Below are 27,397 nucleotides of genomic sequence, written 5' to 3'. Positions count from 1 at the left end.
GGTCAGTGTGAAGACTTAGTGCATGCAGCAAGTCAGTTTCGAACAGTGAGACAGGATGTTAGAACTCTGGAAAGTTGTCACTGAGCAAGCCTGAAAATGAAAAAATTATTTACAGCCAGGCTAGCTGTTACTCCTTCCTTCCAGTCTTTAAGCTAAGCTAATCACCTCCTGATTGTTGTCTTATAAACAAACAAAGATCAATTTCTATTTTCTCACCAGGCATATCCTCAAGGTTCTACCGACTTGTTGGATGCATTCCCTTCCTCATAAAACATTTACAGAATTTTAACAGTATCTTAAATTGTACATTTTAACATCCATGTTCACGAGCTCGCAGCCTTCTTGCCTTTGTAACTGTACTGTTGTGTTCTTTGTGAGATGCTACCACCAACTGTGGATGAGTGCAACAGCTGATGCCAGTGGCAGGAACGTGTTTGATGCACAGGCGGTAAATAAAGTGGATGTCAGGTCTTAGAAGTGAAGAAAGAAGGAAGTGAATGAGTGCATTTTACATAATGTGAAGCAATTCTGTTAAAGGAAACATTAGATCTTGTATCTGTAAGACACAGTAACGCAGCCATTAAAAAGAAAACAGGCTTAAATTAGTAGAAAAATTACTTTAATCCTCTTAATTTATTGCGGACAATAGAAAATACAACTGAGAAAAAAACACAGCTCATCATCTGTACATTGGCTTCGCTTCGTAACAAATGCAATATTATGCTCTAATTACATAATTCCAACCAATCTATGTTGTGGCAGTTACTCAGAAAATATATATGCAATCTAATGACACTATTTACAGAATGAACAGGAAAGAACATGATGGCACTGCCTGCGTCTGGACGTTAAGACGACGACAGGAAACACGCTGCCGGCACGCTGGGTCGGGAAGCTCGTACAGCATCAGCTCCCGAACAGCATCCTCGCGGCTCGCGGCCGCTCGTCGCCCACACGTTCAGGGCTGTTTTCAAACTAAAGCGAATGAAACAAACTGCAAACAACGTTTAACCTCAAGGTGACATATGTACAGTATAAATATGTAAAAAAAAGTGACAGATTTTTCGTTACGTGCTGTTACACAGCTGTTCTTGATGCCATGACAGTGCAGTTGGTTGCAGCTCTCCCCCTGGAAGCAGACCGATGAAGAAGACACGAGACACACGTCTATGGAGAGCAGAATACAGTTTTGTATCCTTCCAACAGTCAGCGTGAGAGGGACCTGCATCTCCTGACTGGAGAATCCTCTGGGGTGACTGTGTTTACTGAGCCAAACCTCTCCGGAGGTCATCATATTGTTGACAATCAGGAGCGAAACAGATAAAAATCATTAAGCCAATCACAGGGAACCAGACTCCCCTGACTTCACCGCTAATTTGGACAAACAGCGGGGGACTGCTACGAGGGTAAAAGGCCTGGATATCCAGAGGAGCAAATCTATAATGTCTTCAATGTTTTTCCAAAGCAGATGAGTGTTCTGAGAGGAGGAACATGTCGGGTAAAACTCTGTAAAACTCGCTCAGTGCTCGGTGTGCTGCGCAGTGCTTCTTGACTTGTGGGGTTTGTGGTCAGGGGAAGACAGTGTGCCAGTCTCCGGATGTCTCGGGGACCACTTCCAGGTCAAGTTCAGGCGTCACCTCGACTGGCGGCGCTTGGTCTTCTTGGCTCAGGGACACTTCTTGGATCTGGCCTGGAGGGAGAAAGAGGAAGACCATGAAGGATAAGAAGGGTCTCAAATGACTCACAAGCACTAAAATACTCCTCTGGAAAGGTAATAACAGCCCTGTGGTGGCCACAGCCACCCTCTCACCTCATTAGTTACCACCATTTACAGTCAAACACACCAAAACCATGAACATTACACAGTTTGTTTGATTCGGAAAATCAAAAAATGACTAACTTTAAGGAAAGGTACACGTTAGAAAATCACGGGGATTCAATTTAAGGCCCTATCAGATCAAGTGTGCGTTTTCTGGGTAAATAGAAACCCAGCTTTTCAACCTCTCTCCTGTTTCCTCGCTGCCCATTAAGTCACATTCAGAGAGCAGCGCCAGCAGCTCACAGTCTCTATTCAATTTGCCAGAAGCTGTCATGCAAATAACACCATTAGTCAAAAGGCAATCTTCCCTGCCTCCCTCCTCCAGCATTTGGTTTAATATCTTAAATCCCCTCCGTTTGCTCCTCTGAAAACTCCATGTCTACTGCACAAACAACGTCCTGAGACTTGACAGACGTGGAGCACGCACACCGTGGGTTGAAAATGTAAGCCATGTGTCATCATACATCCAGCTTAAAATAACTTGACCAGGAATCAACGATAAGTCCTCTGGCACGAGCGGCGAGGTTCAGACGTGCTTCTCCGCCGCGTGCTGGATGGCGTTTTACAGCGGGAGTCATTCAATTTTCTCCCTCCATTTTTTCTGGCTGTATCCGAAACACTTCAAACACATACTGATTAAGCTACAAGCCCATGTGAGCACGCCTTGAGTCCTCGAGAATTTTTCATGAGTCTTCCTTGACATGTGCAAACAGCTTTCACAGCTGAATCCCACAAAAATAGACACCCAGATGTTACAACCCAAATCACTGATCAGCGTCCTGTAAGAGGCCCCGCTCTGCCACCCATGAAGACATTTTATGCGACATTACATTGCCTGAAACTGCACACTTGGTTTAATCATTCACAGTTTGCCGCAGCCACTTGTTCCCTTCATGAGGCTTCAAACGGCTTCCTGCTTTTCTAGTGAAAAGATGTAGATGGAAATCTTTGCGTGGCCACATCAGTGGGAAGCCAGATCTCTCTGAGTGGCTGTCTTCAATCCCACTTTAGTATGCTGCCACATCAGGGGGCTTTGACGGAGAGGGCTGTATTCTCCCTATGACTGACACACGGGTTTATTCTGTGTGAGTGCGTGGACGCCGCAGGTTTGTTTCAGATTAAAAACTGAAAGTCTTTTCCAGGCATTTAACAATATTTCGCGCATTTATCCGACCTGGAAATCTGTTTTGAATTCCACAGATCTTCCAGGATTCGCATGATCATAGAAAACCCTGACTTCAGCGTGCTTGTTGAGTCAGGACCTTATTCCCTGTGACACTACAGAAGTCCCTGTTCCAGAGATGACTTTTGAAACGGTCTTCACCCACCCAGCAGGGACACCTGACAGGAAGTAAAACCAACCTATCGGCATTGTTCTCTTCAAACCATCTTCAATAGGTGCCTGCCAGACTCCAGGGTGGTGGTGTCAGGATGTCTGCAGGACAAGCTGAACCAACGACAGCCTACTTAACGGACTGACTGACTTAACATTGAGGACGTGCATCTGCTGATATCAAAGAGCGAGCTGTGCTGACAGCTTCAAGTGGACAAAGTCGACGGACCCGTCGCCATGGTTCTCCTGCTTTATAGTATCACAGAGTCTGTGAGGCGGAGGGCGTGTGCGTGCATACACATTAGTGGTGAGTGTGGGGGTGGCCGAGTGTTTGCGTAAGGCTCATTCTCAACAAATAATGAGAAGGATCATCGAGTGAAGAGCGGCAGATACGGAACTTGAGAATGAGAGACAGTTGAAACGTTCCACGGGGGAAGGCACGTCTCTGCAGGCTCAAGTGCTCAAGGGCGCCTTTTGTGCAGTGACGCGCAATCACGATGTCTGCTGTATAGAAAATGTGGACTGTTCATGACGGCCGAGAGACGTAGACACACATACACACATCACAAGTACTCTGGTTTTCTGATACTTTTGGAAGCACATCTCCTGAGCGAGGGAAGTGAAGCTGACACAGAGATGATTACTGTCATTCGCTGCCCAGCTGCACAAACAGCTGGCAGTAGCTGCTAGCGTTAGCGGTCAGGTGTGTGTGTGCAGTGGCGTGAAGCCGGTCAGGCGCTCACCGTAGCCATGGGATCTCTTCATGTGGTGCTTCATGTTGCTCTTCTGGGTGAACCTGATGCTGCACACCTCACACTTGAAGGGCTTCTTTCCAGTGTGTTTGACCATGTGCACCTGCAGAGCGCTCTTCTGGTTGAAGGCCTTGTCGCACTGGCTGCACTTGAAGGGCCGCTCGCCTGCACGGAAACACACACCCAGCAGATCATGTATAATCCAGCGATGCCGCATTGAGTATTATAGCATTGCTGCATCATTAACTGTGATACGCAGTGCTCTGCCTCATAATAAACTGGCTTTTTACCAATGTGTACATGTAGACAAGAAACTGCATACGACCAAATTCTGAGTTTTCAACGATTCAATAAGACAGTATTAAAAGAAATGTTTTTATTATCAAATTCAATTTAAATGGTTTATTTTTCTGGCTGTGTTAAATAAAAAATATTAAAGCGACCCTGTCAATAATGCTAATTCAGTCAGTTGCTGGGTTTGTCAGTCGATAACCTCTATGTAAGGGTATTCTTCACAGGCCCGTAGAGACAAACAGCGAGGGCAGTAAAAGGAGGATGTCAATGTTATAATAGCTCTGTTTATAAAACACATTTTATTCCCTCGAGCCAGGATGTGTTGATACTTTCTGATATAAAAATGACAAAGACGAGACTCGAGCAATCTTCGTCTACACAGCCAGAGTCTCTTTTCCTGTCAAGCGTCGTCATTCCAAGCACGTTCTTTGAGCTATAGATGTGTGTATGAGAGACCACGCATTCACAAACAAACAAGCGGGGACAGAAGGATTTTTCTTCCCATGTAGCTATTTTGCTTAGAGACAGAAAAACTGACACCACGAGGAGATGAGGTGAATCAGAATGTTGAGTGACAGAAGGAATTAAACAACATGAAATAAGAACAGATTTATTTATATTAAACACTTTGGGGCTCCATAGGAAGTGCAAAATGACTATAAATGGTGGATTTTAATTGGAATCGCAGTGCTGTGGTGTCTGTCATGCATGCGCTGTGCGAACATGCCCCATAATCCTCTTACCTGTGTGTGTTCGGTTGTGTCTCTCCAGCTGGCTGCGCTTGGCGAAGGCCTTCACACAGGAGGAGCAGTTGAAGACTCTGGGCTTCTGGGAGCTGGGTGACGGGCCCGGCTGGTGCACTCGTTCATGTTCCTGTAGTCAGATCCCAAAAATGTATTTCAGCCACGGCTTGCACTCGAGCACGCAGAGACTGCCAGCTCGAACTTGAGTGCAGCAGAGCGCTCTGTCATTTTGCCCTCGCAGACACACGAACCATCATCCCTAAAGAAGCGTGGCTCTTCTTTTTGTATATTTCACTAATTTAAAAGCTTTTACAGTTTAGAGGCAAAACACTTTATATGGAAATTGGAAAATCCAACCAATAATTGAACCTATTAGAGCTCCCATAATCTTTTATATGCACTGAATGGTTAGTTGGTACATTCTCTTTGTACTATCAGATAAGCACAGGTAAAGCTGCTATACACTGAGGTGCTTTGTTATTTATTTATTTTTTTTATTTATTTGTTTATTCGAACAGGTTAAAAGAAAAACTAAATAAATAAAATATACAATGTGCTTTGGCAACAAAAAAAGTTAATGAAACTTATCTAGTCCTACCCCTTTATTGTTGTGTTTATATAATTTAATCAATCAGAGCGTGTGTAGGAGAACAGCACCGAAGAAAAGAAAATGTATCAGAAAAAGAGGCACATTGCCCATTGTTATAAATTCATGTTTGCGTCTCTGTCTTGTATCCATTCAGAATGTGGTTTCTAAAAATTTGTTTGAACTTATTTAGTGATCTGCAGGTTTTCATTTCTGCGCTGCAGCTGTTCCACAGATGCACTCCTTTGACTGATATACAGTGCATTTTTGTGTTGGTACGTACAGGTTGTTTTTTAAAGATGCATATTCCCCTGAGATTATGTTTGTTTTCTCTTCTTTGAAGCAACTTTTGGATGCCCTGTGGTAACTGATACTGATTTGCTTTGTACATGATGTCAATTGTTTTGAGGTCGAACAAATCCTTGAATTTTAGTGCCTTCAGTTTGATGAAGAGTGGGTTTGATGGTTCTCTGTAGGTGCTTTTATTTACAATTTTTATTGCTCTTTTTTGTATACTGTTTCCGTATTTGTTTTATATGTGTTGCCCCACACTTCCACACAGTAGGTGATGTATGGGAGAATGAATGAACAGTACAAGGTGTACAGTGATGACTGGTTTAGAAGGTATTTGACTTTATGTAGTATTGCAAGTGACTTAGCTATTTTTGCTGTAATGTACTGTATATGTGGCTTCCAGGATAATTTGCTGTCAATTACGACTCCAAGAAATTTTATTTCATTCACTCTCTCTATTTCTATGTTATTTATCATGAGTTTCTTTTGTGAGTTATTTGCCCTATTTCCAAATATTGTGAATATGTCTTAAAAATGAAAGTGTTATTTAATTGATTAGTTGATGGAAAATAAACTATTTGTATAGTTGTTTTCGTCATTTTTCAAGAAAAACTGATTTTTTTAGCACACATATGACAAACTGATAGAAGCTTTGGTTCACAGTGTTGCATCAGAATTCTGAAATTCATGAAGGACAGAAAGAGCAGTGCCATGTGCCCAGAGTATGGTGATAATACTCAACCTGCAGCACTGAACCGTATTCAAGACAAATACTGGGCAACACAAAGCAGAGGGGCACGCAGGAAGCTGAATGGAAAAAGGGCAACAATGCTTGTCTCGGAGGAGTCTGTGGTCATTGTCAAGCAGAATTGCCGTCAATGAATTCTAAAACCTTTATCTTTACATTTTTCCCGCATTCCCAAATTCTAAAGCCATGGTTTTCGACTGTCTAGCTGTAACTAAATGGCAAAATGACTGCAGTCCCAATTTATCTTTCTGACCACCAGGCCTTATAAAAACCTAAAATCAACCCCCCAAGCTGTCAGACTAATGAACAGCCTGGGGACCTGGAGAAGACCAAGCTCGGTCGCCCTCAGTGACACCCAGCTAATCTCACTTTATGAAAGACAAAGTGAAAGCCTTTGCTCAGAAATATGACATCTTGTGAGGGAAGATTTTGTGTATATATACAGCCTCGTCTTTCCTCTTGATCTGAGATCTCGGGCGTTTACATGTTCGAGTGTCTCAACCACATGAAGAGGACGGTCAGACAAGAGAAGCACGCGTAGTTCTTTCTCTGAGTCGGCTGCAAAACACCTCTTGGCTTGAGTGCTGTGTTGTTGAGTGACAGTTTCTAAGAGTCTTTCTGAAATGCCGCTTGATGAATTACCCTTATTTTTGCATCAAATAGTGAGATGCACTTTATCATTGGTGCCCCTTTCTTCACTGGCTCTTTACCATTTACCAACCTGAGGTGGAGATTACTTAAAGCGTCCACTGTTTTTACACGCACTTACCTTCAGGTGTGTCGCTCGCTTAAAGGCCTTGTTACAGAGACTGCAGACGTGACAGCGGTCCTTGCCATGAGCTTGTCTGCAGTGGCGGCGCAGCGTGTTGGCGTTCTGGCACACCTGGTTGCAGTAGTAACACTGGTTGCGATTATCAGCCTCCGCCTGGCCGTCCTTGCCGCCTTTATGGCCATTGTCAGTCATCTGGATCACACGCAAAGATTAGAGAGTGACATATTTATAGTAACTCAGTGACGCTCACGCCTACACGAGCACTGTGTGAAAATGTCAATTCTACTAATGGTTTCCGTTTGTCATCGTAATCCATCTCAGCGGATCACTGTGTCGTCATTAAGCATTTCCTCACTTCATCAATGTAAAAACTACCCCCACCTTTGTTTGACACCGCCTCGCCTGGATATCTAACAGTGCACCGCACATACGAGACAAACACACTCACATTGTATCCATTGTCAGATGCTCCGTTCGTGGACTGGGAATGGTGGCTGACCAGTATGACCTGCTGCCCTGAGCTGGTCGGCTGTCCTGATAGGGCAGAGTCATTCAGCACGGCAGGAAATGTTTGACCCTGACGATCAAAACACACGCTGGTCAGCTGACAAATGGCATGCCAAGTTCACACATCACTTTTGTTTCAGAGGCAGACAGTCTTGAGAAATACAGCGTGTTTTTGTTTTTACCTGTGTATTGAGGTTTAGAGTGACACCGTCCAGCATTCCCTGAGCATCTGCCAGGGTCAACGTAACGCTGCTATCATTGGCCACGCCTCCTGGTGACATCACTAGGCTCTGGGACGCAGCAGTGTGTGACAGGGTGGTGCTCGGCGGCAGGCTGGAGACTGACAGGTGACACAGATGAACGTCAAGGTGAAGAGTTACAGCAGCCAAAGCGTGTTCTCTTTCTGTTTACCATTAAGTGGAATACAGTGGAATAATGAGAACTGAGAGCGGGTGGAAACGGCTCTGCACACCTTGAAGGACAACGCCAGCTGAACGTTTTTGACTGCTGCTGCTTCACATTAAAAGCATTCAACTGATGAAACGAGGGGTGGCTTTTATTGTGTAGCTTCATGCTTTGGAAGCCGAAATATTACAGTGAGCAATGAAACAAGGAAAAGCCACAGTTAGATGAAAGGTGGCAGGTGATTGGCTGCACACCTCCAACTTCTCAGCAAGGTAACTGACTTGTTTTACTGAAACCTGCTGTTGTGCTGAAAACTCCTCACAACATGTGCAGCATGGAATCACATCATGGTTGGCATGATGGCAAAAGGCCATATGTTAACTGATCTCTTTATCTGACACAGGAGGTCAAGGGGTGGACCCTGAAACTCTTCATTTAAAGCTTTTTAAGAATTAAGTGAAACTAAAGAAATCCTCCTCAGAATGAAGAACGGTATTCAAATCCTTCCACGCTGCACTGGACTGATTTCTATGGCTACGGGCCTCAGTCTGAGCTGAACTTTGCACCAGTGGCTGCAGCACTTGGATCTCTGTGATGACCCAAAAATGCATAGCTGTATTTGTTGAAGTGACTGCAACCAGCTGGCCCTTTTCTCCACAAGCCCTTTTCCTCCATGACTAAAAATGACATATTAATTTGCTTTGGTCACAGAGGGACTGCCATTATGTTAGCGGTGCATCACACACAATATTTGATTTTAATAAAAAGGCCAATCAGGGGTGCCATACAGTTTATCAGTCAGATGGCAGGTTGCACCTCATTTCCATGCAGAGTGACAGCGATGGCTCCGTCTAATCAATAAAAGCAGAGATGCTCTGGGTGTCTCTGTGAAGCAGTGGGAATGTTTTCCACTTGAGTTGAGAGAGGAGGGTAATGAATAGAGAGAGATGAGACTGGAAATTTGATTAAACTTCTAGGTGACAAGCAAGCCAGTCAATTAGGAAGCCATCTCTGACAAAACAAATCATATCGGATCACTTCGCAGCACACAAGCCTTTACTTTCTGATCACGGTCTGGCCCACACGACTGACAGTTATTTCCAGTTAGAGTTTTCAAACATCGTATTACATCCTCTTGATAGATGCCGTACAGTACACACACATTTGCACTTCATTAAAGATGAACTTAAGAGCACTAAAAGATGGAAGAAAAAGGGGGAAGGACAGGTGGATGACAAGCTACCCAGATCCCAAGTCAGGTTAAAACCAAGGACGCGAGAGTCAGTGTGTGTCACTTCTAGACTTCTCCTTCATGAGATGATGTTCCTGAGCTAAAATGGATCTTGCAAGTATGCTGACATGCTGAAAGGGTCAGCGAGAGATGCAGATTTCAATGAACAGTTGGTTAGTTAGCTAAAACTGAAAACTTTCTGTGAGATGTGTGGACCAGGGCAAGTCTTATTCAACCATGAAAGTCTATCGAGCAGCGACTTCAGCTTCACACACACTTTGATGACTCCAGAGTGGGGGCACACACACCTTAGCCAGCCATTTCATGAAAAGGGCATTGATGTAGAGACTGTCTGAGCCTCTCCATCAATGTTTTATCCCGGGATCTATCGCCGGCGCCGGAGGCGAGGATAGTTCCTTTTGAACCAGGAATTCAAGCTAGAGTTACTCTCATGCGGTGCTGCCTCTTGTGCTGGCTCAGCATGTGAGTGAACTACACACACTCATTCATCCGTCATGTATCGTTCTGCATTTGAAGAAGCACCAGATTACTGCTGCTTTGTTTTCCACTCTCCGCCGGTCATTTGTGAGCGACAGGAAAGACTTTGTGTTCAGTCGCTTTTCTAGAGGGAGTTCAGTCCGCTGAAGCCAGCGAGAGGTGACAGTCGGCCCACGCCGTGTCTCATTCTTTATGCTGTGTGTTTACAGCGGACGTACTTAGTGTGCATGCTCATTCCCTAAAATGGGTGCCAATCTAATCAGTTCTGCTCCAGTGGGTTACTGTGAGCACATTTCCCCAACAGCCTTCTGGGTGTCTCCCACTTTGTTGCCATACTATTGGCTTAAAGTGGTGGCATGAGTGAGTGGAGCAGGGTCACTAATGATGGCTTCATGCAGGTCAAGGTTAGCTTTGTGAGCAACTTCACAGAGAGAAATATCCTTCTAGTCCCACTGAGATCTTAAACACACATACACCAGTCCTAACCTGCCATTCCAGTGTTGGCTGGGCTCTGAGGTAGGAGGTGGTCATTGGTGATAGTCAGGGTTGCGCTGGTAGGCTGGCTGTTGAGCGGCGATGCCAGTCTGATGCTGCCGTTCATCTCTGCGCCATTAGGGTTGCTATGCTGCGCTAGTAGATCTTGACCTGCAGGATTATGGAGAAAAGTGATTTTGAGTCCAGGAAACAAGAAAATTAGCTCCATTTCTTAGATTCGTTCACATTTCAAGCTCTTTGTTGTTTGGATTGGATAAAATGAAGAACATTTTGCCCAATTGGAGGAAGAAAAGTGTTCTGTGCATCTGCCTGGGATGGCGAAATAAAAATGAATTTGGAACCGAGGGAGACTGAAAATGACTTCAGACATTTTGCTTTGAACACATTCATTGTGATCAATCGACCCTCCTTTTCCACTGCCTCTATTTGAAGAAAAAAAATCAATAACTTGTGGAAAAAAAAAAAAAGTGCAGTTCAAGAGACAGAAAAACCAAAATTTTGGCTTTAGTAAATAACAGTTTGCTGCTGGCTTTGTCTGAAGGATCTGCATCACAACATAGTAAATCCATCAGAACAACATGTGCTGACTGCTCCAGTCACACAGGCAGGAAATGATCTATCTCGTCTCAAGTGGGCTCAGAAAACAACTTAACCTCTGAGGGTACAACATCCACACCACCAGCTGTGCGATGAGGGCTTTGAGCTGGAGATGATGTATGGAAAAAATGGCTTTTGAAGAAGGTGCGTCTCTAATAACCTCTGATACACTGAGGCTTTTAATCTTGATTTGTGAAGCGGCTTCAAAATGAAGGAAATGAAAGAGAGTTATTATTGCATTTGTTGTTGTTTGTTTTTTTTGTTCTCTGCCTGCAAATGTGCTCTGCTGAGCGAGAAAATCAATAAATGTCTTGCACATCCTTGAGGGGAATTTTCATTTGGCTCGTCTGTTCATTCTTGGGTTAGGGTAGATAAGCAAGATAAGCTTAGGTGCGTACAGGGTGTATTTGTAGGTCTGTTCCCTGATGGACCTGCGTTGTATAAAGGGTTACGTGCCTGATATGGTGAGGGTGATCTCCTGAGGGTTTCCTGCTGCAGTGCTGGAACAAGATGCTGAGGCAAGGGCTTGGGTGAGGCTGGGATTGTTAATGGTCAGCGTGATCTCCTGACTGCTGGTGCCTCCTGCTATCAGCCCGGAGCTGCCCATGACATGGTTTAGGTCCTGGGAACCTGCAGAATCCACGGGAAAGCATAGATCCATTATTCAGAACAGAGGGTTTGCAGTTAGACATTTTCTCAGCAAAGGCCGTCACACTCACCTGTGGCATCCTGCTCGGAGAGGCCAGCCATTGTGACCTGAGCAGGCGTGATGGCGGAGGGCTGCAGGGCCAGGCTGGTCAGTGGGTGGATGACGACGTTGGCGGACACCGAGGGGTCAGCGGTGGACATGAGCTGGCTGCCAGAGTGCGAGACGAGGCCAGTGTCGACACTCAGGGGTTGAGAGAGGAGGCCGCCTTGCTGTAAAGTCTGCTGGAGGAGGGCAGGGTCGATCTGGAAAAAAAAGTGCGACTTCAGATGAGTGAGGAAGGGTGCTGATGAGGAGGAAAAGGAGAGGGACACTTGCAGGATGGTACTTGGCAAACAGCAACAGCCTAAGGCAAGAAACATCTTTTTGGTTATTACCTATCACAAGTTCTGGTGGCAGATATGCATAACAACAATATAAGAGCAACATCTAATATTCATATTTCAGTAAACCGTAGACAAACTGAATGGATTCGAACCCCAGCGTGCAGACAAGAAGTGTCCAAAACAACATTTTCATTTATTACTTTTCCAGCTGACTGAACAAAACTCATACTGGGCTCCCCATACAACAGCTCTGTAGCATCTCATTCTGCTGATTGTGCGGTAGTGGGATTTCTGGGTAAAATACCCAGTTTGCCGTCGCAGAGCAAAGGCTGCAAGATACCAATACATGAACCATCTACTACTGCTACTACGACAAAGCAGCTGCAGTAAACTCATCTGAACCGCGTCACTGCTGGACATTTAGTGACACATCTGCACGCCAAAACTAACTTTTCTCTCTTTGTGACAAACAAATCTCTTGACTATTAGTCAATGTCATCAGGGTGGTTTTGTATATTCAGTTGTATAAAAGAAATATGCAACTAAGATGAATTAGACCTGCCCTGCCAAAAATAAAGCTGCTGATACAGCAACAAATCCAAAAACCATTTTGCACAAACTAATCTATAATTCAGTACTAAAAGGTTCCGAGAAAATGATTAACAGCCTGGGTATAATTATAAAATTAAAGCCGGGGGATTGAAGGGATGCCTTTAAAGGCAGTTTCATGCGACGAGAGCAAAGAAATGCAACCAGATGAGATAAATAAATAACTATTATACAAGTAAACCATTAGATTAGACACTCAATAATCCATTTTCCAAAGCTGGCTGTCTGCTAACAAATTGCAAATATTTTGGAAATGTTTGTCTATAAACCAGAAGTGAGCATAATGGTACATTACGTATAATCATCTAATATTATGCCATGAAAAACTTAACACTATACACATATCGTGCGTGAAACTCTGCCCTAACATCCTGTACTAAGAACTTGATCCATGGCCAACAGAAAAGGCAGGGTGACGACACACACAGACAATAACACAGTTATTCAGTGGGAGGGGTCTGTAACCTGTAGTGTGATGTTGTTGATGTTGCTGGTGTCGATGCCAGAGATCTGGACGTTGGGGCACACCAGGTTGGCAGGAGTCAGCTGCAGGTGGATGCCATCCAGGGTGGTCAGGCCATCTGGGAGAGACACAGTCAGGTCTCCTGCAGCTGCAACACACACACACACACACACACACACACACACACACACACACACACACACACACACACACACACACACACACACACACACACACACACACACACACACAAAGATTTATTAACAGGGCTATGCCTGAAACATTCTGCTTCTGGTAAATCAGGTAATGTATTCAATGATGAAAGGAGAGAGGATTTTCTGGGAGATGTTTGCTTGTTGTGACCTGTGAACTTCTCTCAAAAAAATGCAGAAACACAGAAAACTGTGACTAGAAAACATCTCTGACAATCCCGACTGTCATGCTTTGCGGGCCTTGTGGAGAAAGTAATTTCATGGCAGCAGATGGTAGCCAGACTTTAGTCAACATATTTATCTTCAATGAATTGCAGTGTTTGGGAGAAAGTATGTGCATATTGTGTATCCAGAAATCACTGCTATGTAACACTTACGTATCACCAGAAACGAAACCAATAAATGCTGGTTTTTTTTTTCATTCTGCAAAGCCTCTCTCTATGTCAAGGTTTTTAGACCATTCATAAAGGCATTTAATCAACACTTCACACGACACACACAGCGAAAGCTTCGACGCTCAGCTGCTGAAGTGCTGAGATGCTCCTTCTCTGATACCTAGATGTTCTATCTGCCTCCAGAATGCAGTTAAGCTGAGTACAAACATCATGAGCGACTGTTTGGAGGCTATGAGGAGGATTTTTGGCATCGCGAAAAAGCAGCTGTGTGTTAAAAACAATCAAACAGCACATGTGATTGGAGGAAAGGGAGTAAACAAGAGGTGGCTTGTGGTGATAAAGCTTCAGGCCTTGTGATGAAATTCATGTCCTCCTGAGCAGCAGCGCCGATGCTGCCAACTGATTACAGACAGATTGACAGTGGAAATGATGATCCCTGCAGCATTTCAGTTACACCCTCCAACCTGGGTGCATTACTCATCGGCCTGATGTTACAATCAGAGGAAGTGCCAAATACCAATAAAATGTGTTGTTGGTGGGTCATACATAACACCTCAGAGCGACTCTTCGGGACAGAAAAATTTAGAGCTTCCGTTTTACTGTCTCGGGACATTTCATCCTCTCAAACTGATGCTGGCTGACCACAGTGAACTCTAACAGACTCCTGATTATCTTCTTGAGGCGCTGCTCTCCACCACTAAAATATGCTGATTTTCTTATCTTCTACGGCTCTGCATGATTAATTCTAAGCTAGTTTTTCCTCTGTGTGTTCTGTATGTGTGTGTCTTTGAGTGTACGTGTGTTAACAATCCCTACCTGACATGGAGGCGGGCAGGATGGCCTGTCCAACCAGCCCTGGCTGCAGTAGATTCTGGTCAAACTGACCTGCCAGGACTTGGTTGGCCGGGAGGTAAATGTTGGGGTCAGAGTTGGGTGTTTGTAGCAGACCTACAGGTTGAAGAGCCTCTGAAGCTGCCGGCTGCTGCCCCTGACCAGGAGCCACAGCCTGCCCAGTCCCTGGGTCTTGACCCTGACTGGCCTGAGCGGAGGATGAGGCAGACCGCTTGGACTTGTTTCTGTCACTGCTTGGCCGGAAGTGGCACTGGATGTGGGTTTTGCGGTGGCCTGAAGTTCTGAAGCGCAGTTCACAGAAGGGACATTTGAAGGGCTTGGAGCCGGTGTGGAGGCGCATGTGTACCTTTAAGCTGCCCTTCGTTGAGAAGGAGGTGTTGCACATGTGACAGCTGAACAGTTTCTGACCTGCACAGATAAGTAGAGTGTTAGGTGCAGTCAACTAAATATGACTTGTGGCTGCAATCAGGTAAGAAAGCTTTAAGCTTCGACATAAACACAATACATTTGTTTGCTTCTTTCTGAGAGACAGATGATAAGATGGCAAAATAAAACGCAGACCAACACTTATCAACACGCTATTTCTTGGTCTTCTTCTACTTCAACCTCAACTTTAAGTGACAAACTGCAGCGATGAAACTCTAACCTGTATGTGTCTTCACATGACAGTCCAGGGTGGATTTCACTGTAAAGCTCTTCCCACATTCATCACACTTATAAGGTCTTTCTCCTGTGTGGATCCGAATGTGCCTAAACAATAAAGCAGATGGACATTGGCAAATTTACAAGGTAAGATGAGGTTTAAGGTGGATAAAAAAAGACAGCAAGTTAGTGAAACTTAAGTTTGTAAGTGTGAAATAATGAAAAAACGATGACACAACATACAGCCCTGCCAGCGTTTACTGGTTATTACCCATGAGCACCGTTTCATCTCCTGCCTTTCATGTTACATGACTTTCCAAGAAATTGCATTCTGACTCTTCCCAATATGAAAACTTAAATGATAAATGTGGCTCACTGGTGAGTATCTGAGTTGTTCAGAAGAAGAAAAGTCAGAGCTCAGTTAAAAAAAAAAAGTGGATGGAACAGGTCCAACAGCACGGGCCGGCTCCCAGGGTTAAAACCTACATTTATTTCTACCACAAGAACAACTATTCCTCCAAATCAAACCGCTTTCACACACTTTCAAAACTATTTTCTCAATGTTAAACAGATAATCGAGAAACGTGACTTTTACTGCCATTTTCATTTCATCTTTAATTAGGGAGTCTGGCACATGATTGCCTCTGCGCACTGCACGGGATGACCTACTGACCTTTGATTGGCTTTGAGTGAGAGTGTTTTATTTATATGGCTGCAGTACTAAAATAAAATTAACCTTGGTGAACTCCCCAACACCAAGAAACTGAATCAGTACTAACTATAGTGACAATTAGCAGAGAGAGTAGTAAGTGCGTGCAGCAGTGAGTGTCTGCAGCGAGGTTACAGGATTTGGCTCCTTTGTTACATCAGTACAAATTCAAGCTGTGTGGTTATAGGAAAAAAGATCAATACTCAGCAGAAACATCTGGCTACACCTGTCCTCAAACTCAGCCTTTATGACACCACTGAAGAAATCTGAAGCCCGCTTCTACCATGTGACAATGTACGTACTTAAAGGGGAAGTTCAGTGTTTTTCAACCTGGGTCTTTATTATCATTATTGTGTCTTTTTGACAGCTGGTCAACTCTTCACTCTATAAACATCTAAAGTATATACAGAACGATCACAATTATTAAAATCAGAGTCAGGTTGAAAAATACAAGAATTTCCTTTGAGTGAATGTGATGTGTTGTACCTTTGTAGTGTATTTACTGTGTTCAAACTTTGTGTCATCAAGCCCTGTGGCCAAGCTGACACAGACATCATGTTTACCTGACGAGGTCGCTGGGTTTCTTGAAACTCTTGGGGCAGAAATTGCAGCAATTGGCAAACTTGGGCTCCGTCTCCAGCTCCACCGCCTTGTCTTTGATCTCGCTGATTCGATCCCTCTCGGCCGCCGACTGAGCGAGGATCCGCTCCGACACTGAGGCCTCCTCGCCGGGGTCCTTCGCCAGCTCGGCCGCCTGCTCCTCGGTGAAAGTGATGATTTCCAAGCCCCTCCTCTTTGATGTCTTTTGCTCCCCGTCCTCGTCTTCGTCCTCTTCCTCGACGTCTTGACTGTCCAGACCTATCACTGTGAGAATTGGGCTCTATTATCACCGTGTGTCTTTCAGTTACAGTACACTTAACGAGTAAAAATACACACTTATCCCAGCAGCAGGAAAATGACCTGAAACCCTAGATTTTCTGAACAGTCGTTGTAAACAACTTCAAAGCTTCTGTCCATTATTTCAAAAAACACAAAGATGAATTTGTTGCATGCTGACAGAGTGTATTTTAGCATTTCCCTTCATTTCTAAATCATTTTCACACTCTCACGTGTCACGAAACACTGGAACGGTACGTAGACACCCTTACTTTGATCCTCCACAGCATGCTCCTTCTTCATATGCTTTTTACACAGCAGGCTGGTCCTGAAGCTCTCATCGCACATGGAGCATTTGAAAGACTTGATGTGGATAATCATGTGTCGATTCAGGCTGCCGTTGGTGGTGAATGAGGCGTCACAAACGTTACACTTGAAGGGCTTCACTCCTGTCGGCCAGAGATGAGACAGGCAGGGTTTCACATTAAACTTTTTTAGGAGGTTTTCTGAGGAAAACCTCATTTAGAAGCAAAGTAAATTATGAAACTGGATGGCTTTTCCCACGCTGCTAATTTGCTAATTTCCTTTGCTAAAAGTCCCAAAAAAAGAAACTTTAATTTTCTTGAAGCATTATGTGTTGTTATTTAAATGACACTGTGTTCCAATCCTGCAGTCATTTCATCTTCAAAACAAATATTTTTCCATTCTAGGTATGGGTATAACACAACAGCTAACAGACTATTTTCTGCTTCCCCCGCGTATCTTAGATTGCACAGACACAGTGAGGACTGATAGTGGGAGATGATGGAGTAACAGTGCCTCCAAGTTTCATTTCAAACTTTTCCATTGCAATCGTGGTGTGAATGAAATACCTCTAGAGATAAGGTAATGCAATTGTTAGTGATTACATCGTTTCACATATTCCAATTTAAACACAACGGATTCAATTATTTAAAGCGTTCATGATCTTTGACTTTGGTCAAATCTAATCAGTGTAGGAAGGCATTTGGAGATTTCTCAGTGTTTGGTATGAAGCGCGCTCACCTGTGTGCGTATTAAGGTGGGACTTCAGCACTCCGGCTGACACAAAGGCTCGTCCACAGAGGTGACATCTGTATGGTTTCTCCCCAGTGTGGGAGCGAACGTGCTGCTTCAGATGGCTTGACTTTTTGAAGCCCTTATTACACCAACTGCACCTGGAAAGGGAAAAAAGGCCTCATAACTGTTGCTGTTGTTGACAATACCACTCAGAAACTGGCAGACCTGAACAGGTAATTAGTCTGTGTAGTCGTATGACGCATTGAGCTGATAATGGGCATGGTTCATTTTTATCAAAAAGAGAGGGTGAATACTGGAAACTCACAAAAATGTCATCAGGCAACCTTCTGTGCACACTATCTGCCTTCTTTGTAGTTTATTTTTAATCTCCACTCTCCATGTGTGTTCAGCAGCTCACACAGTAACACAGCGTGCACACACGTGTCTTTATCAAACGTCAGAGTATGCGCTTCCTACATAATATTAAAAAAAAAACTGCATTCTTTACCAGAATTCATCATAAACACCACTGAAACTCAAGTGCTATGACTTAATGCCACTTCCTGAGCACCATTCAGCACAGACAATGACAGCTATGTGTCCACAGCACCTGGAGCAGCTGGCAGGTGAAACAAAGGTTTTGTTTATTTGTTGTATGAGCAGGTATGAGCACCTGCTAATTATGCGGTGTGATGTTCTGAAACACCGAATACACCTTGAGTGACATCTGTGCCAAAGAAGGTCTGGGAATATGGATGCAACTTTTGTAGACACGAAAATATGGGGAAAAACATCATTATAATCGGGTTCTGAACGTAAAAGACTGACTTCATTATCTCATTTTTGGCCGACGCTTTGGTTCAAGTGTCTGATTCAGGACTGTCTGATTACACTTGATGACCAAATTAGCAACCAGACTCATTAGTTTCACCTCAGTATGTAATACACTCTTCTCTGAGCTTGTGTGTGTCTGTATATGCGTTTCCTTCTTGTTCACAGGGAACTCTCACTGCAAAAACCCTCCAGGTTTGCCATCCACCCTCACTAGACCTGCATTAATATCAAGTTGATGTCAGGGAGAAAAACATTACATGTGTGAGAACGATAAAAATAATATTTTGCTATCCATCTCCAAGGATGTCCCTTGTCAGAGCTGCGCATCCTGGCCAGTGGGAATGGCGAAGAGGATGTAAGGCTATTTATTTTAATCAAATCACCATAATGAATTAAAATAAATCCATAAAAGCGCAGATGTTTGCCCGACCTGTTACTACCTTTCACAAAAGTGTGCAGTCTGTTAAAAGGTTTTTGGTAGGTCTGACATACGGATGGAAAAGGCATTAAAACAAACTGAGGAGATGCTTTAGATACGTGGGCAAACATGAATGTATCCCTGGGGCATGTCTGCACATGGTACTGCTTTATCTGGTATCTGGAGAAACATTTGGAATGAAAGATGCTGATAACAGAGGCAGGTAAAGTTATTAAAGGCGGCCATTGTGAATGCTGTAAACAATGCCTTCTGTTTCCCCGGGCTCAGTGTTTATGAGAGTGCCTCTCATCAATCTGCTCTGAGCACTGAAAGAGATTTGTTTGGATTATAATTATTATTATTATTTCTATTATAGAGCACAAAAAGACAACGCAAGCACTGCAATGGGGGAAAACTAAAATCCGACAAACCGACAACGAAGAAGAAAATGACTCAGTCCTGAGGTGCATCTCTGAAAACAGACTGTCTCAGGGTACGCTAATATGAAAACACCAGTAAAAATGTCTTCAAGTTCTTGTGCATACTGATCCAAGTCTCAGTATGTAGATCGCGTTTAGACCTGCTAGGGCACTGCATTTAATCTCGACCAGCGATCATCAAGTAACCCTTAGCAAGAGGAAAAACAGGAGCACACGAGCAGTTGACATCCAGAGATGGTGAACATAAACGATCGCTGCAGCGCCACGGTTCATCGGGCTTGAGTGCAGCGCAATCAGGCCTAAATGGTGAAATGAATGGACAGAAGCTGCGTCTGAGTTACCTGGGGTCTGATGAACTGCTCTCAAAGTACTCTGCGAGCGCACTGTAAGATTTCCTGGTTGGATGAAGCAAAAATTGAACTCTTTGTCTGAATGCCAGCTACTTTTCACGGTTAATACCGTGCCCGTTGTGATGCAGCATGATGACTGCAGAGAATTGAAGGGACAATGAGTGGAAACAAGGCCAGAACTGGCAAACATCCATTTTTTCAGGACACCTCAAAGCATTCAACCGAGACAACAGGAGCAGTTATCGGGAATATCACTGATATTCACTGACTGACTGATCAAGATGCCCTTGAATGACCCAGCAAATGTTGGACTTGCGAACCGTAAGGTTCACTAATATCTTCCATCTATTCTGAGAGAGTTTGAAAGGATCTATAAGAAAGAACGGCAGAAATTACCAGAGAAAAATACAGGTGAGAACACTTGAAGCTGTAATTACCACTACTGGTGCATTACAAAAGAAATAAGTCAGTATAAAACCTGTATGTTCTCTTGCTGTTGTCCTCGGTGTCATCCTGGTAGTCCTGTGTTTCAGCAGTCAGCTGAAGCTCACCCTGACTGCTCTGCTGAAGAAGCCCATTCGTCTGGATTTAAAAAGACGAATCAACAAAATACACTTCCCTTAATACGGACAGAGATATGTGGAGAAAAGCATCATTAGTATTAGCAAGCGTCTCATATTTGATTCAGATATAAGGAACATTTTTGAGGAAATGCTCTTATTCACTTAGTTATTATATGAGAAGATCGATTAGCTTAGCTTAGCATAAAGACAAGAAGCAGGGGGAAAAAAGGCTAGCCTGGTTCTCTGATGCTCCCCAATTAACATGTCTTGCTGGCTCAGGCTAGCTGTTTCCCCCTGCTTCATGTGTTTATGCTAAGCTAGGCTAACTGCCTCCTCCCTCCAGCTCTGTACTTACATGGTATCAATCTTCTCATCCAAGCCCAGCAAGAAAACAAATAAGCATATTTCCCAGAATGTTTTATAGTCACTAGTTGTATAATGTTTCATACCCTCTACTCTTCAAATAAAACTATTCATATTGTGTTATTTAAACCAGTTATATAATATATAATATAACTGTAAAGAAACCTAGAAAATAATGAGAATTAAAACAATTATCCAGCAACCCTGCATCCTACATAATCTATGACTAAGGCAGGCCTATTAATCAAGCAAATCTTTGCATCAGTTAGCAAATGAACTCCATCTATAGTATATTCTACTGCATTGTACTTTCATTACAGTTTCATAGGTTCTTGTACCATCAATATGCAAATTTGCAATATGCAGCTACTTGCTCCAAAACTGAATCTAATTATGAGCTCTGTAAGGGAAGCCTGTGCTGCACATTCAGAACAAAAATTAATGTTCTACTGGACCGAAAACCATCTTAATTCAATTAAATCTCATTAATAAAAACAATTCCGAACGTATTCTGTTTTCTAAACGTAAGAATTGAAGTCCAGGTGAATGTCAGTAAGGGCTGAGGACACACATGGAGGCCCATGACTCACCACCTCAGCACTGGAAACGTGGAGCAGATTCGGGGGGTGATAGCTGGAGGACAGGGCCTGAGACTCCAGGGTGCTGGAGTCCTGCAGCTGCTGAATGGTGGAGAACTGGGGCTGACTGTAGCTCGATTCAGTGATGGTGAAGCCTGGAGGGAGCCAACGGAGAATGATCAGTCCCTAAGTTACTGATCAGATTTAAAGGTACTGGGGTACACTGGTGCATAGGTCGACTGCAATATTGGCAGCACATGTCAGCACAAATGCAGTTGAAAACTCAATAAAGGCCAAATCTTTCTCTGAGCAAAAATGATCATTAGAAACTATGAAATCTAGGTGCACCTTAGGTTTGTGCAACTTTTGCACAACACAGCAAAATAACAGGCAGAAAGTTGGCCCGCAAGCAGGGAGCACGGCTTTCATTGATTTTAAATTACTGAACTTTGAGCAAAATACCATCATTCATGAAAACTGCTGACACCAATTACCGACCAGCACAGGGATTAAACGTGCTAGATGATATACAGTCTTGAGTCTGTTACTGCAAGAAATCTGAACGCCAACAGTCTAAAATCCCTCCAAAAACAGACAAGGAACTTAATGTGACCACGATAACTGTTGAAGTGCTAATGTGTCATTAATGAATGGACTGAAAGAAACAGTTACAAGAGAGCAGCTGCTGATGATCATCACTATGGAACCAGCAAAGAATGAACACATCATCTGCTGATGTCATGATTGCTAACAATAGGTAGCGCAGGTGTTATATGTAACAGTGGCCAGTTCCTGGATGAACATGAACAACAGGTCACTATTGTACATGCTGTGCATTTTAACAGCAAACAAGAATGCTTGAAAGCAGAAACACCTGCTTTTAATAATAGACAGGTTTTATTGAATATTTATTGTCTATTTTAACTGTTTATGATCTGCTTTTGTATGACTGTTTTGACTGTTCTGATATTGTTTTTTTGTTTTGTTTTCAGCGGTTTGCTCTCTACTCATGTGGCCGTATATTGTTCATAATGTTATCTGCTGTGAGCTCTCTGACTCGTGTATCTCTTGGTACTGTGCATGAGCAACCAAACTAGTTTCCCTTCTGCTGATTTATAAAGTTATTACATTGCAGATGCTTTTGTCCAAAGCCACTTACTTACTTAGAATTTAATTTATGGGTTGAAAATACTTAACTTATCCTTTGAAATTCTGTGTTTCAATATTCAGTCTAAATTCCAGGTCTGTTCTAGACATATAAAAAGGACGTAGTTGGTACAGAAAAGGTAAATGCTGTCAGTGGGTGATGCTGCCTGCAGCCACTGGCTAAAGTCTACTGTTCTGACTCCACAGGATCCAAGCTGCCAACAACAGTTGCTTGGCATGGCGGGAACTTGGTGAGTTAGTTTGGCAGGAGTAAAGGAGCAACCATATGTCTGAGAGCACTGCACTGGATTAAGAGTTATACAATGGAGAGGGTAAGAATGGAGGCGGAGAGACACAAGACATTTCCACAGATGGTACATGTACTATGACCAAATTAACGGTTTGTTGTGGGAATTGGAGTGAGTCAGGTTTTTTTCCCCACAACCCAAAACTGCTGTATTCACTGGCAGACTGGCGAAGCTGAAAGAAAGCCTGTTCTGTCGTTAATGTTTTCGTTTGATTTCTTTTTAATGACAATCTAAAGAGAAAGATTTTACTACTGACATGGTTTCTCGCGGCCAACATTTGCACACTGCACAATCAATTAACTCTCATAGCAGAAAACAATGCAGGGTAATTACAGGAATGATGAGTGACTAGTTACAGCTCATTATCTCGTCACTTTTCAATCAGACAACATGTGTTTTGAACAATACAAGCTGACTACACCCAGATTTTCTACGTCTCTGTCGCATATAAACACACACTCAGATGTGTACTCTCATACATTATATATTAGTTTGAGAACTGTTTCTGTGTGTGCGTGCGTGTGTGTCTGTACCTTGTGTTAGTGCTTGCTGGTCAAAGGCAGGCTGAGGGAGTGCTGGTGTCTCAAATTGGCTGATATTCTGAGGCAAAGCATGTTGGGTAGTCACGTACGAGTCTGTAACCACAGAGAAAGAGATGCAGCAGTACAGCAGGTGAATGTGGTCGTTACAAAGATTGATAAAGAGGACGTTTTCATGAATTTTGTTATGCATCTAGTAAAGATTTAAAAAGGACCACAGACTTAAAGGTACAGTGTGTAGGATTTAGGGGAATCTATTGGCAGGGTATGGTCACCTGAAAATTAGCACTACTGTGTTTCTACAGTAGCCCAGAGTGGACAAACCAAGCACTGGCTCTAGATGTAATCTGTTGTTACTTTTGTCATAATTGGTGAAGTTGGCCACTGTGCTTCCATGGTTCTCTATTCGATACAAACAGTGTCTCACATGTGGAAATAATTCTATAAAAGACACAGTTCACCCTGCAGAGTCATGCAAACTGTGCAAACTGGGGAGTTCATAATAACAATAATTTTGGTTTTACTGCAAAAATGAAAGAGAAAAAAATAAGAGGTTAGACTAGGTCTTTCTCACTACTGTAGAGGTTGCTTTTAGGGAACGATATGAAAACACTACATTCAAGGCGCTTGTATCCCCCCTATAAATTTTAATACTGTATGTCCTTTGTATGCAGGGTAAATTACCATCTACCATATACAGTATTTAAGTGTCATAAAATATACATAGCTCAGGTCACTGAACCTGACTATAAGACATGCATTTTAAAACCAAAGCGGTTTGGTGTTTTAGAAAGGCCAATTATAAACTAGCCACAAAAGTTAACTGTGAAAAAGTTTCCAGAGATCAACTAGGCTGATCTGCTTGGTCTGACTGGTCTTTGCAGATGGACTTCAGGGTTTGCCAGGCCATACTGTGACTCTCCTCCATGTGTTGAAGCTTCACTGGAGCTGGTGTATTTAGCCATATTCTGGTTATCTGAGAGTGTCTGTATACTGAACAAACAGACCACAGAGATGTGCATCACACTGCAGGAGTGGTTTGAGAGGTTTTCATTGCAAGAAAAACACACATACCCAACACCTTTGTCATAAGATGATGATTTTTTTCTTATTTTTTGATAAAATCTAAAAAAATCCAAACAACAGCTTTGTGATAATAAGGATTAAGCAAATCTATGTCAAATTTCAGGCCAAAATGAGATGCTACACATCTCTCTGGGCCTGTACCCAGTAGACCTGTTCAGTAATCGATTCACAATGTGGTACCCCTGGCCATCCCTCTGGCCCCGCTGCGGCTTACCTTCACCTTGTACAAGAGGTTGGTCAGTCAGTGGTGCCTCCAATGTCACTTGTTGACTTCCATTCACCACCTCTGTCTGGCCCAGTCCCAGCATGCTTTGCTGCTCTGCCGATGTAGCAGGTGGTTGCTGGAGGGAATCTCCCTCTATTTCTACCTGCATATCATGGGCCACAGTGCCTCCTCCTAAGGGGTCTTCTGTTGACTGGGGCTGCAGCTGCTGGGCCAGTTCATACCTGGTTTGGCAGAACAAGAAAGGTAGCTTTGAACTTTCTGGTTTGTATACAACTTCCTTGTCACTGCATATCTGATGCTCCTAAGTACATGGCAACAAACGCAACCACGAACAAACGCCCAGACAAAGGCCAAACCTGTGCGTCTTCATGTGCTTCCTGCAGTTGGGTGAGGACTTGAAGGTCTTCTGGCAATAGGGGCACATGTAAGGTCGCAGGTCACTGTGTGTGGTCATGTGGCGTCGCAGGCTGCCGCTGGTGGTGAACGTGGTGTCACACATCAGGCACTTGTACGCCTTCAGGCCTGAGTGGGTCCTGATGTGGGCCTTGAGGACTCCTGAGGAAGCAAAACCCCGGCTGCACTGCACACACTTGAAGGGCCTTTCCCCTGTATGAGACCTGCGGTGATAAAAGGATGACAAGACGAAGCTAGTTAGGAATAAAACTGCAGTCTCAGGATTTAAGTGGGACACAAAGTAAACAGCAGTACCGCGTTATCAAAAACACTAATACTAAAAACTTAACATTTTCCTGAGGACAAATTAAACGAATAGTTCATTGCCCCTTCAGGTCCACCAGCGAATTGAGGGAACTGTCCCTAGTGGCAGATATGGATCCTCTGTTTGAGCTCATTCATCTAAACCTGCCAACAAAGAAGATGAATAGAGAGGCGCGGCTATCTAAAGGCACTGCAAGGATGACGGCGCCATTCTTTAGATTAACCTCTCAATACTGAAATGAAGACAAATGCTTGGAGTCTGTCATAATGCAAAGGCTAGAAAGTTCAACAGAGATACGTAGATCAGAGCGGCTGAGCACACAGGATACTTATTCTTAGTGTTCTGTCAATATTGTATTCTATGCATGACTGATGGGCGCATTTTAAAATTAGTCTTTGCACTGTTCATTTATAGTATGTCGAGTATTAGAACAAGCCAATGATGAGAAAGTACATATCTCCAAAGTACTTTTAAATACAGTAACTGCTTTGCATTAAACAGGCATATCAGTACACGTACTAATAGAATCATTTGACCATTCTCATTTAATGGGAAATTGGGGGTGCTAAATGCTGAACACCACTCCTCTATCCTCTTTGTCGCTACTCTCCTCTCCTGTGTTGCATCAATTTCACCTCACTTCTCATGGTACTTTCGCACACCAAATTCATCAGCTTTGTCAATAGAACTTCTCCTCCACCGCTTTCTCCCCCTCCTCTAACTGATGACTGAGCTTAAGTCTTCAGCTAAAGCAAACTTAGCAGGCTGAACGTTGTTCCCTGGTGTTCTCTGACATGATTATCTTGGCTAAGTTTGTAAGAAGCATTTAGAACAGTTTCAAAAGACTTGCTGCTCTGTCCTCGTGAACACTCCATCAATCTCCCAGTGAATCCATTGGTAAATGGTACATGGATTGTATTTAAATAGTGCTCACTCAAAGCGCTTTTTCAACACAAATGCACTCACCCATTCACACACACATTCGTACAGCAGCTAAACCACAGCCACCTCTAGACACGAACGGAAAGGGACACTCTAATCAGTAAGGTTCATCCACTGGGGACCAGAAATAACCACAAAAACTGCTGGCAAGTCATACTCATCAAACAGTACCCGTACTTGTTGGAGATGCCCATGCTTTTGGTTAGGCTCACTGATATATGGGTCTTCCCCATGGCTCCATCCTGGGCCCCTTTTGTTCTCTGTATAAATCCCACTACACTGCATTACCCACAAATCCAACACTTGAAACCACGGTGTCATCTTCCATCACCTACTATCTTGTCTCTCAGACATAAAGTGGATTGTTCTTTTATTAAAAAATAAAAAAAACACTGCTTATTTTTTATGCCACTTTCAATGTTTTATGTATCTTATTTTGTTCCATCCTCTGTACTTTTATGTCCCTGATTTTATCTAACTATAGTGCTAAAGTATCATGTAAAGCTGTTGTTGTTTTGAAAGGTACTAAATGAGTTAAGTTAATTTTTATTAATATTACTTTATTACAATTTTCAGCTGTAACACTGACAATTTAACCCGTGAGAGGTGTATGATGAAACATTATGGAGTACTCAAAATACATTCAGAAAATGCATCTATTTTCAGCAAAAATCATTTGTACTGCCCTGAAAAACTGAAACTCTTTTACATGATGTACTGGACATGCAGTGTTATAAAGAAGCTTTACCTGACATGCTGTTTCAGATGGCTTGATTTCTTGTAGGCTTTACTACAGAACTGGCATTTGTATGGCCGGTCGTTGCCCACCACCTCCAGGTACTGTTGGAAAGCCAAGCGAGGGTTCTGGGATGGGATGAGGCCTGTTAAGCAACATGTGGACAAGAATATGTGGGCTTCCATGTGAAATGACATTCCATTGTGTACAGAAACACCCAGCAAACATGAAGAAATATCAGCAAGAAA

At 43.3% G+C, this 27,397-nt stretch overlaps 1 protein-coding gene across 1 annotated transcript in view; it reads right to left on the bottom strand.

Moving 5' to 3' along the window:
* Positions 1–600: 600 nt before the first annotated feature.
* LOC139334310 (zinc finger protein 236-like) overlaps positions 601–27,397 on the bottom strand; it is a 41,818-nt gene continuing 15,021 nt past the window's right edge. Inside the window, exons 12-32 of the mRNA XM_070967117.1 lie at positions 27,162–27,294; positions 25,110–25,370; positions 24,742–24,974; positions 23,436–23,537; positions 21,461–21,603; positions 20,423–20,526; positions 17,909–18,060; positions 17,137–17,313; positions 16,552–16,852; positions 15,284–15,387; positions 14,602–15,045; positions 13,181–13,326; positions 11,794–12,025; positions 11,531–11,704; positions 10,469–10,627; positions 8,031–8,188; positions 7,790–7,918; positions 7,339–7,533; positions 4,942–5,071; positions 3,896–4,069; positions 601–1,690 (exon numbers count right to left, since the gene is read on the bottom strand). Of these exons, the coding sequence (XP_070823218.1) occupies positions 1,569–1,690; positions 3,896–4,069; positions 4,942–5,071; positions 7,339–7,533; positions 7,790–7,918; positions 8,031–8,188; positions 10,469–10,627; positions 11,531–11,704; positions 11,794–12,025; positions 13,181–13,326; positions 14,602–15,045; positions 15,284–15,387; positions 16,552–16,852; positions 17,137–17,313; positions 17,909–18,060; positions 20,423–20,526; positions 21,461–21,603; positions 23,436–23,537; positions 24,742–24,974; positions 25,110–25,370; positions 27,162–27,294 (3,773 nt within the window). The 3' untranslated portion in view covers positions 601–1,568. The remainder of the gene's footprint in view (positions 1,691–3,895; positions 4,070–4,941; positions 5,072–7,338; positions 7,534–7,789; positions 7,919–8,030; positions 8,189–10,468; positions 10,628–11,530; positions 11,705–11,793; positions 12,026–13,180; positions 13,327–14,601; positions 15,046–15,283; positions 15,388–16,551; positions 16,853–17,136; positions 17,314–17,908; positions 18,061–20,422; positions 20,527–21,460; positions 21,604–23,435; positions 23,538–24,741; positions 24,975–25,109; positions 25,371–27,161; positions 27,295–27,397) is intronic.

This window comes from Chaetodon trifascialis, chromosome 7 (assembly GCF_039877785.1).
Source record: "Chaetodon trifascialis isolate fChaTrf1 chromosome 7, fChaTrf1.hap1, whole genome shotgun sequence".
NCBI lineage: Eukaryota > Metazoa > Chordata > Actinopteri > Chaetodontiformes > Chaetodontidae > Chaetodon > Chaetodon trifascialis.
The sequence above is the reverse complement of the archived record's forward strand: the minus strand, read 5'-3'. Positions and strand labels throughout refer to the sequence as shown.